This window comes from Aquarana catesbeiana, linkage group LG13 (genome assembly GCF_042186555.1).
Source record: "Aquarana catesbeiana isolate 2022-GZ linkage group LG13, ASM4218655v1, whole genome shotgun sequence".
Taxonomy (NCBI): domain Eukaryota; kingdom Metazoa; phylum Chordata; class Amphibia; order Anura; family Ranidae; genus Aquarana; species Aquarana catesbeiana.
In genome coordinates this window covers 96,494,912-96,505,868 of record NC_133336.1, presented here as the reverse complement: position 1 = coordinate 96,505,868, position 10,957 = coordinate 96,494,912, and the positions used below count along the sequence as shown (strand labels likewise).

The following is a 10,957-nucleotide window of genomic DNA, read 5'->3' as shown; positions in this document are numbered from 1 at the left end:
TTGGAGTGTATGGCTTTGTGAAATGGTATGCACAGAAAACATTTTATTTGGATTTTCACTTATGCACTCAACATGAGATAACATTTTATATTCGTTCCATGTTTCCATTCACACAGTAGCTGCTATGTAATGTAAGGAGGGGGCTGTGGAGTTAACCACTTTCATTACAGGCCAATTCTGGCATTCCTCTCCTACATGTAAAAATTACTCAGAACCACCAAACATTATAATTTTTTAGCAGAGACCTTATGTCACACGGTGTTTGTGCAGCAATTTAAACAAACACTATTTACCCCAATTTTTTTGTATATAGATACCTAACATGTCACACTTTTAAAATTGCTCACACTCGTGGAATGGTGCCAAACTTTGGTACTTAAAAATTGTGCTAGAAGTATTGGTCTCCCTGTAACGTGGTGCCTCACATGTGTGGTTTGAATGCCATTTACCTATGCTGGCGTGATCTTTTGTATGCTTTTGCTTCTGCGTGTAAGTACAAGGGAGTGAAGGCCCTTTTTTTTTTTTTTTTTTTTTTTTTTTTTTACAATCTCCCTTGTAAACATCCTTTGTAATAGGAATAGGGCATGACAGGTCCTCTTTACGGAGTGATCTGGGGTCTATAAGTCACCACATCTCTCCTCTATGCTGAAAAGCATGATATCAAAAAAATGAATCGATCTCAAGCTTTCCAGCCCAAAAAAAAAAAGCAGTGTTCACATCTGCAGAAAGTGACCTCATGGCGTTGCTTCCTGCCTCCGAGGGTCATAGATCTGGCCGGGGACCATCTGGTCCATGGCCAGCTCTATGGTGAACCGCCGACAGATTCATGCTCCGGCTCCCTGATCGCACGAGCAAGCCTGGAGAAGCACCGGAGAGCAAAAAGATGTGCATTTATTTATTTTTTTTTCTTAAAAGGGTGAACTTGGCCTTAAATATTTACCATAATTAACCCTGTTTAAAACTCATAATGAAAAACTGCCAGCACAGTACAAACTAAATTTCAATCACTGCCTGTCCTAATAATGAGTGAAAGATCAAGGCTTGGATTCTGCATTGTATGTTAATGAGGGGAACTCGGTCTGTCCCTACTTTGTCCCTCTGAAATTGTTCAAAACAACTTGTCTTCCCGTGTGTAGCCCTGCTCCAAAGAAACAAACTAGAAATGTAAGAAACTGTTTTTTTTTTATCTTTTAAGATTATTTTGTTACCATTTGCACAGCATAATTAAATAAACATATATGGGGGGGAGGGGGGTTCAAATATGGCTGCAAAACTTTCTTTTTTACTTTTGGAAGGGACCCCTGTTGATTGCTTTTTTTATTTTTTGCCACCTGTGCCCCATTGGCAAGTTTTCCCTTCATTTCCTTTCCATAGCCAAAACAAAAAGTGAGAGGAAATCCCTACAAAATTAAGGGAATTCCTTGGGGCCCCAGGTCACCAGAACTAGTGTCCCCATTGGAAGATTTCCTCTCTGTTACTTTTCTGGGGACAACCCAAAATTTGGGATTTCCTTTTACTTTTAATGGTAAACAGGACAAACAGAGGGTGAATCACCATAATGGGCACAAACAGTAATAAAAACTGACAGGTAATCCAATCCCTCTCCACTCCATCCAAAACTAAAGAAAAAGGTATACTTTAAATCATATATAGTAAAAGGAGAACTCCAGGCAGAACAAAATTACAGTAAACATATATAATAGTGTTTAGTCTTAGATTAGATCAGTTTCTTGCAGTATTTAGTATATTCCACAATTCATAAAACCAGCTTGCATACTTCCCCAGTTTGTTAAATAAATGTAAACCCAATCACTAAAATCTCATATATAATCAACAGGTTAATACAATTTCAAAATACATTTTCAGTCTCTTTAACCACTTTACTACCGCCCCCATATATATACACGTCACGGTAGGGTAGCTGTTATACCTTGATCATAGGTGAGGCTACAACGATGATCTCCATATAATCTATTGGGGCAGGTGATTCTGTTTGTCGGTCCTGCATGAATATGTAAACGGTGATCGCACCACACGTCACCACAAATGTCAGAGCGAAAGCATAATTCTAGCACCTGACCTCCTGTGTAAATCTAAACTGGTAACTTGCAAAGGCTCTTAAAGCGTCGCCTATGGATAATTTACAGTACCGTAGTTTGTCGCCATTCCTTGATATTGTGTAATTCTAAAGTGTGACATGTTATCTATTTACTCATTACTTCATTGTGTATTTTTTCCCAAAAAAAATTGTGTTTGAAAAACCTCTGCGTAAATACTGTGTGAAATAAAACATTGCAACACCCATCATTTTATTTTCTGGGGCCTTTGCTTAAAAAAAAAAAATAATAATGTTTGGGGGTTCTAAGTAATTTTCTATAAAAAAAAAAAAAAAAGTAGATTTTTACATCTGTGTGAGAAGTGTTAGAATTGGCCCGCTATTAAAGTGGCTAAATCTGTAGCTTCAGTAAAATAATACCTGCTGATAGGGTAGGTGGTTGTTAAAGCTGAACTTCAGGGAAAGGAAAAATGCTTCTTTGAAGTGGGGCTTGCCTAGCACTGTACGGGTTAAAAGCTCAATTAGGTCTAGTGGGGAGGGGGTGCAAAACACACTTTCATGATCTTCCAGGCTGATCCCTGGATCAATCAAGATTGATCCCCGCAGCCTCTTTTACCCTATGCCAGGGATGGCAAACTTTTTTGAGCACGAGTGCCCAAACTGAAATAAATAAGTTGGTTTTGTGTTGCAAAGTGCCAACACGGCAATTTGTGAAAGAGAGGGGTTGAGTGAGAGATGGGAGGGGGGCTGAGAGAGAGAGGGGGATGTGAGAGAGAGGGTACAGAGAGAAAGGAATGTGAGAGGGAAGGGGGGACAAAGAGGGAGGGGGGCTGAGAAAGGGGGAGGCAGATGCTGAGAGAGAAGGAGGACAGAGAGTGGGGGAACAGAGAAAGGGGTGTGAGAGGGAATGGGACAGAGGGGGGAGACTGAAAAAGAGGGGGGCTGAGAGGAGAGAGAGACCTCTAGCTCTGTCCTATTCTGCAGTCCCTGCTCTGCCTGCCAGTCTTTGTCTGCATGTAGTCAGTGTATAATTGTGCCCGATACCTGTCTCCGTCCTTGATCCGGGAGAGCTCTCTGCTCTGTTCCATCCAGCGGCTCCCACCTGTCCTCGTCTTCCGAGCCCACAGTCAACCTGTTCTCCGGACCTCACTGTTGAAGAGGAGGTTTGATTAGTCCAGGCTCCGGAAGGCACCAGGGATGCTGCTGGAAAAAGGTGTAGGCGTGGCACTGTTTCTCCTATGGTCTAGTCAAAGATGTATAGGAAAATACTGAGGATTAGGACCTGGTGGTGTACCTCAATAAAGGTGGGAATAGAATGATAATGGCCTAATATATATATGCAAAACTTTGAATAGATATGACGATCTGCCATATACCAATTGGTGCAATAATGTGTTATACTCCCTCTGGTATGAAGACCATAACTTGTCCTACTCAAATAAAAAGTGTCACCCCCTCTGCCCAAAATTGCAGGGTATATAAAGTAAGTGCTAAACTGCAAATAAATGAGGCTGGCCACCGTGTTATACCCTCTGGTATAAAACCACCTATCTGTGCAGTAAACTAAAATGATAAAGAATAGAAACTCTCCATTCTCTGTGATAAAATTGACCCTCTGTATCAAGACCAGAAGCAAAAAACATACATGAAATGAAAAAAATGATATATGTAAAACCACCAACTTGTGTGTTACACCCTCTGGGGTGTATAGACCAAACCTATTCTGTGCAGTAAACAAGGATTATAAAAAAGTGAGAGTTCTCTATTTTCCAGGTTATCAATGTGGTTACCCTCTGTATCAAAACCCAGAAGCAAGAAAACAGATATATAAAAAAATGTGAATACAAATTGAGTTGATATAAATTTAAATGTGCTTCTCTGTGTTTCACCACAGTAACAGCCCAAAAACAAAATAATACTGTACTTCAACCGATAATTCAATGGCAATACTTCAACCAATAATACAGTGGCAATCAGTCCATTCAATGAATAAAGTGACTTGTGCTCAGAAAACAGTGACCAATGGCAATCATTCCATTCAGTAAATAAAGTGACTTGTGCTTAGAACGCAGTGTACAGTGCTTCATCAAATATTGGTGCCGATTATCTTTTCAAGTGACAGCAGTGCCAGGTGATATTATTATTGGTTGAAGTATTGCATTATTGCCATTGAATTATTGGTTGAAGTACAATATTTTGTTTTTGGGCTGTTACTGTGTTATACTCCACCAGGGGATGTAGCACTAAAGGCTGTATTGCACCAAATGGTATATGGCAGATCGTTATATCTATTCAAAGTTTTGCATATATATATATATATATATATATATATATATATATATATATATAAATAAATAAATAAATTAGGCCATTATCATTCTATTCCCTCCTTTATTTATTGAGGTACACCACTAGGTCCTAATCCTCAGTATTTTCCTATACATCTTTGACTAGACCATAGGAGAAACAGCGCCACACCTACACCTTTTTCCAACATATTTCTTGCTCCACTTAGGTGGCAGTTATTTGTAGAGGCAGCAGATTTCTCTTTTGGAACACTAAGGCATTAATTTTCCTATTCTATTTTATATCCTATTCTATCTTATTGTCAATTGTGTTTGTGGATTCAGTAGCGCAGTCCCACCTAACGTTTTCCTTTGCCAGGGATGCTGCGCCCACTGACCCCCCCTTCGGCCCTCAAGCAAGCGGTGAAGCTCTTCTCTCCCTCCTGTGCTGTCACGCCTGTAGCCTTCCGTGTGGAGGCTGCAGGGTTGCCCACTCACTCATGCAGTTTCCTGCACCTTGCTCCCGCAATCTCTCCACCGCGAACCTGGACCCTCTCGCATGCCCAAAGAGATGGCTCTGCATGCCAGCTGTGGCACGCATGTCATAGGTTCACTGCCCTATGCTCTGGTGTCTTGCTGGTCTTTCCACATAGCCCTGCATTGGATGTGAGGATGCTGAAGGACAGCATTGCTAAAGCGTAGGAGAGAAGAGGAGGACCAGATAAGTAAAACTGCTAGTCCTGGTCCCATAGACCTAAATAAGCATGTAATCCTTGCAGTGCAGGGGCAGCCCTGCTGTAAGGGAGGACTTTTCCTTTCCCCAGAGATGGGCTTCAAGTCACTTTCTGTTAGAGGATGACAGCACTCTGTCTCCCATTGCTCTGCTGCACTGTTACATGCACTTATGGCAGAAATTCTATGTGGCCATTCCAAGGATCGGTGCACAAGCATGTCCAGGTTGTCTCCATAAAAGAACTGAGAGCCTGAGCAATGAAATGCAGCCACTGCTGAAGTAAACACATCTAGACAGGAACTGGCTACAGGAGATCAGCAACACTAAAATAAAAAAAACAAACACACCATTCTTTGTTACAATGTTTTAGCAACTAAAATGTTATCCAGTTGGTGTTTACATTTTCTTAAAAAAAAAGAAAAAATATTTTACAGGATTAATCTTCCATTAAAGAGTCTTTATTTTGAAATAAGTTTTACATGTTTACTGTACATGAAAAAAAAAAAACAGTTCTCTTTACAGCAAAATATAATCCCAAAAAAGGAGTTTCTCTTTAGTTTGTAGTCAATATATAAATTATAAGGGAAATAGAAGACATGCCAATCAGAATTTGCATCTCATCTCTTTCTAGTGCTGCTTAGAAAAATCCAGGCAAATATCTGATTAGCAAATACAGGACAGACTAATAACATGAAGAATTACGTGATTAGCATCAGAAAAGGTTGGTCAAATTGTATTTATGGCCTCATGCATGTCATTTCTGAAACGGAGCTCCAGTCCAATCATCCTTTTTTTTTTTTTTTAAATAAAGCTTTGGATAGATTGGGTAAAGGTAAGAACTCTTTTCAGGTTGTTGTTTTGTACTTTCTGGTTCACCATGGAAGAGATTTTTCCACACTTCCTGTTCTAATAGTGGAAAAAGCAGCTTTGACAGGCGTCCTCCCTGAGACATTTTCCCTGGACTCTTGCTCTAATAACTGTGAAAATGTAGTATTTGCAAGAGTCACTAAGACAGAAAGTAAGAGTACACATCCCCAACAGGGACACAGATGGTGAAAAAAAAAAAAAAATCTAGAAGGGTTTTTAACCCCTCCCCAATTTTTGTCAGGAGTCTGATCTTCGAGTGCCAATAAGACCATCGGCCTATAGCAGACAAACTGTCAACTTTTATTTTGATACAGAGGAAATCCATCCCCTCTACAGTTTAGCATCCCATTAACCACTTCCTGCCCATAGGATGTATCCGTCCATCTTTGGATAGGAAGGGTGATATCTCGGTCTTTGCTACAGCAATGAGCCAAGGTATATATTTTATATATATTTATAATTTTTTTTAGGGCTAATGATACTGTATAAAGTAAAAGTAATCCAAGCAGGCAGCTGTAGGGGGCTCTCCTGTCTGATCAGGGAGCCCAGTAAGGTGGCACGCAGCAGAATCTGCTTCCTGGGACACAGTGAGAGGAACAAATGTTCTTCCCACTGTGTGACGCAAGAAAACCAGGATTTCCTCACTTCCGGTTTCTGTCTCAAGTAAACAAGCCGTTACTGGCTTGTGAAAGCATCTGATCAAACCAATCTCAGTTTAAATCAGATGTTTTAGAGGCCAGAGGAGAGATATGGGGTCTAGTAAACCCCAGATCTCTACATAAAAAAAGACCCGTTGTGGCTCATGCTATCACATGGGATGTTGTTCATCCCTTGGGATGTGATGAAAGAGAAAAAATAAATGTGATAGTGGAAAAAAAAGTATATATTTTAAAGCACCCAGTGCTCATGCGCAAGTGTGACTGTGCGTATCTGTCCCGCACGCACATGTTAAGGGTGATCAGACCACAGGTGAGGTATCACCACAAGAGCGATACCTCTAGCACCAGACCTCCTGTGTAACTCTAAACTTGTAACCTGTAAAGGCTTTTAAAGAGTCACCTATGGAGATTTTTAGGTACCGTAGTTTGACACCATTCAACGGGCGAGATGTTTGGTATTTATTTACTTGGCATAACATCATCTGTTATATTTCTACCAAACAATATTGTGTTTTTGTGCATTAAAATTCTTTAAAGTGCGCTTTTGAAAAACTGCTGCGCAAATATCGTGGGGCATAAAAATATCCAACACCCACCATTTTATTCTCTAGGGCCTTTACTTAAAAAACCCAAACATTATATATTTAAGCAGTTTTCTAGCAAGAAATAATGCAGATTTTTACATGTAGGAGAATTCAGAATTGGCCCAAACTGGAACTGGTTAAACAGAACAAAACTAAAATGTTAAAAGAGAAGTATGGGTTTGGGTTTTTTTCCTCCATTATACTTACCTAGGTGGATGCAGCATCGGTTCCCCGACACCTCTACATTGAGAACCGAGCGATCAAACATCGCCGATGGCTCGGTTCTCACAGCTCCCTGAGCAGAGAGCTGCTGACTGTCAGTCAGCAGCTCTCCGCTCTGCTCCTCCACGCTCACTGGAGCGCTAAGCTGTGGAGGGGCGGGGGGCGGCCGTCTCAGGCTCTCAGCGGCTCGCTGAGACGGGTTTCAGTCCAGGCACCTGGCGGATCCAGACTTTATTGTCGCAATGACGCGGTGCCTGGACTTATATCGGTGACGTGGTCACAGGAGTGCAAAACCAACTGCACTCCTGTGACCCATAGGAGAAGCTCAGCCAAATGAGCTTTGGCTGGACTTCTCCTTTAAAGTACAGCTAAAGCCAATACTTTTATATCCATTTTGGAGGAAGGGAGGGTTAGAACCCTATTTTTTTTTTTCCATCTGTGTCTCTTCAGGGAGATTTCCATTCACTTCCTGTCCTGTAGACTCAACAGAAAATGAGAGGATGTCTTGCTAATGTAGGGGAAATTCCCTCTTAGATGTCATGGGAACAAGTGTCTCCATTGAGTTTTTCCCATCTATTCCTGTTCTGATGGCAAAATGTATTTTTTATTTACTTTAATTTTCATTCCTGGTGATCAGAACAAACAGAAAAGGTGACTCTAATAAAATACAGATAGGAATTAAAACCAGAGTGGTTCTAATCCCTGACCACTCTTTTCGAATTGTCATTAATTATACCTTAATCTCACACAATGACAAGTAAAGCAAAAGATGTCCCAATATATAAACCGCTTACAATAACAGTGCAAAGAGCAACAGCGCATTAAGTGTAGTCTAACTACAAAATTCTTTTTTTGGGGTTTCAGCACATCACTGCCTCTTACACCATGCTGACACATACTCTTAAGTGATTTTCTTCATACATGAGTTTGTATGGGGCTGTGTGTGTACATATAACTTTTATACAAATATTACATATTTATAAACCCTGATCATAGTACAGTTTACTAAAATATACAAGAAATATGGTAATATAATATTTCCTTAACTTATGAAGAGACAAGTTTGGTAAACTTCAGACACAAAAGTCACATATACATGCAGGTACTTCAGGGATTACAAATATAGGGAGGTGACATTACAGCTTCAGCCCAAATGTGAGACACCAGAGGAAGTTACAATTCTACCAAACATGTGAACACGAGTCTCCCTGGGTAGTGGGTATTCAGAGTTAAGAAGTTATTAAATGTGAAGAAAATTTGTAGTTTGAGCATTTAATGACATGCAGCAGACATTTTCAAATAATATTACAACAATCAAAATAAGCCTTTCAATTTCCAAAGATTGGATCATTAAAAAGGAGAAAGTATGGGGTTAATAAAAAATACATAGTCCCCTCCATGCAGCAGCATGCAAGTGACAATGCAGCTGGCCATACACTAATGAGCGTCATTTAAGAGCCCTTGCACACTGGGGCGGGGGCGGCGTCAGGGGTAAAACCCCGCTATTATTAGCGGCGTTTTACAGTCGGTATGCAGCCGCTAGCGGGGCGGTTTTACCCCCCGCTAACGGCCGAGAAAGGGTTAAATACCACTGCAAAGCCGACGGTATAGCCGCGCCGTCCCATTGATTTCAATGGGCAGGAGCGGTAAAGGAGCGGTATACACACCGCTCCCTCACTGCTCCGAAGATGCTGCTGGCAGGACTTTTTTTACCGTCCTGCCAGCGCATCGCTCCAGTGTGCAAGCCCTCGGGGCTTTCACACTGGAATGAAAGCAGCGGCACTTTCGGGGCGGTTTGCAGGCGCTATTATTAGCGCAATAGCGCCTGCAAACCGCCCCAGTGTGCAAGGGCTCTAAAAGTACTTCAAAATGTAATTTGCTATTACCATTTGATTTTGAAATGAATGAATATTACCAAGTAAAAACCACATTGCCATCCTGCTCCATTTTTTTTTTTTTTTTTACTCACAGCAGTCAAAAGTCAATGTCGTTTTGACCCCACTAATAATTAGAAAATTGCATTTTTTTTGTTTTAAGAACATTAGTTTAAGAACAACAAAATTCTACTACTGTATGGACAGCTCAAGACATAGATCCGAGCATTCACCTGACCGCTGATCAGTCAGTTCTTGATCTGCTCGCAGTGGAGAACAGTGACCATCAGTCATTCTCCCCCCACCCTACTGTGGTTGTGACCCATAAAGATGTATAGCCAAAATAAAGCTTTGACCATACTTTTTTGTAACCATCGATTTACAACGAATGGTGTTCAGTATACTATTAACATTAATATCTACATAAAAATTATTTATGCCATGTCTATCAATGTGTTTCTTGCAACACAAAGTCCACTTCTCAAGGATGCATATGCAGATTAGAAAAGTATCTCCTCACATGGATCAATTCCATATATCCATATGCAAACCATCATAGAGAATTATAGCATGCTGGGACTGAGTGGTGGTTACTGCAGGTATTCCCATGTGTAGGGCATTACCTACACCTCTGGATGTCCCTCCTGATGTCCTATGTTCTCCAGTTTGGTGCAACATCTGCAATACGGGGGTCTTTCATTTATGTGCTTTTATGATTCACTGTAATGGTTCACAGTATGTATATATCGAATTGATCCATGTAAGGAGATATTTTTTCCAATCTGCATTAAGCCTTAAGAAGGGAGGACTTTTTTCTAGAAAATATGTTTGGATGGACGTAGCATTAAAACTGCATATGTAGATAACATATTGTGAATCTATGCATAACGAGTTTATCTTTACAAGTTGAGAGGCTTCTAATTTTTATCAACTATTAAATAAAGCAATAAATAGATTTTCAAAGTTCTGCTGTCTGTAATTACTGGATGCCACTAAATGCCCAAGGGATATGACATGCAGTAACATATGAACTTTCCTTGACCCCCATTTATCCCTTTTCTGCTAGTGAATTTAATGTTATTACACAGTACTGTGGTACAAAATGGGACTCGAGTCATATTAGAAAGGCACCATGATGATTTTGGTAGGTGAAAGCTTTCCTGTTAGTGATCCCAGTTCCTATCCCCTTCCTATTAAGTAGGGACAGCAGACAGTTCCTGCTTCTGTGCAAGATTCACAGAGTCCTCTCCTTCCATCACAAAACTAATGTTCACAAAAGAGGCGGCAGCCTCTGGCTGCTGTGTCTGAGCATTGTTTTCGCTTGGCTGCTGGCTGCGCTGCTCTTGGAACTGTTTCTCAGCCCGCTCTGACATTTCGTTGTCTTCCTCCTCCTCTTCCACCTACACACAAGAGAAAGAAAAAAAGAGTCCATTATTGGAAAGTTAGCCACATTATTACTATGTTCACTGTTTCGCCATTTCCTAAAGCCCAACTCCTGCTTAAGACTGTTTGGAATTTAACCGGTTAGTGACCGCCCACCGTAGATATACTGTGGCTGGCAGGCCGGCCGCTCTGTGCCAGATCACATACTTAGTACATGATCTAACACTTCCAGGTCTGAGCGCGCTCACATATACCGCTGGCGACCCCCTCCGATTGGACACAGCGGAAATATAT

General features: G+C 40.9%; 1 protein-coding gene across 1 annotated transcript in view; it reads right to left on the bottom strand.

The window, feature by feature from the left end:
* Nucleotides 1-5,510: 5,510 nt before the first annotated feature.
* Nucleotides 5,511-10,957, bottom strand: part of FAM177A1 (family with sequence similarity 177 member A1) — a 39,429-nt gene continuing 33,982 nt past the window's right edge. The window contains exon 5 of the mRNA XM_073610657.1: nt 5,511-10,680. Coding sequence (XP_073466758.1) covers nt 10,474-10,680 — 207 coding nt within the window. The 3' untranslated portion in view covers nt 5,511-10,473. The remainder of the gene's footprint in view (nt 10,681-10,957) is intronic.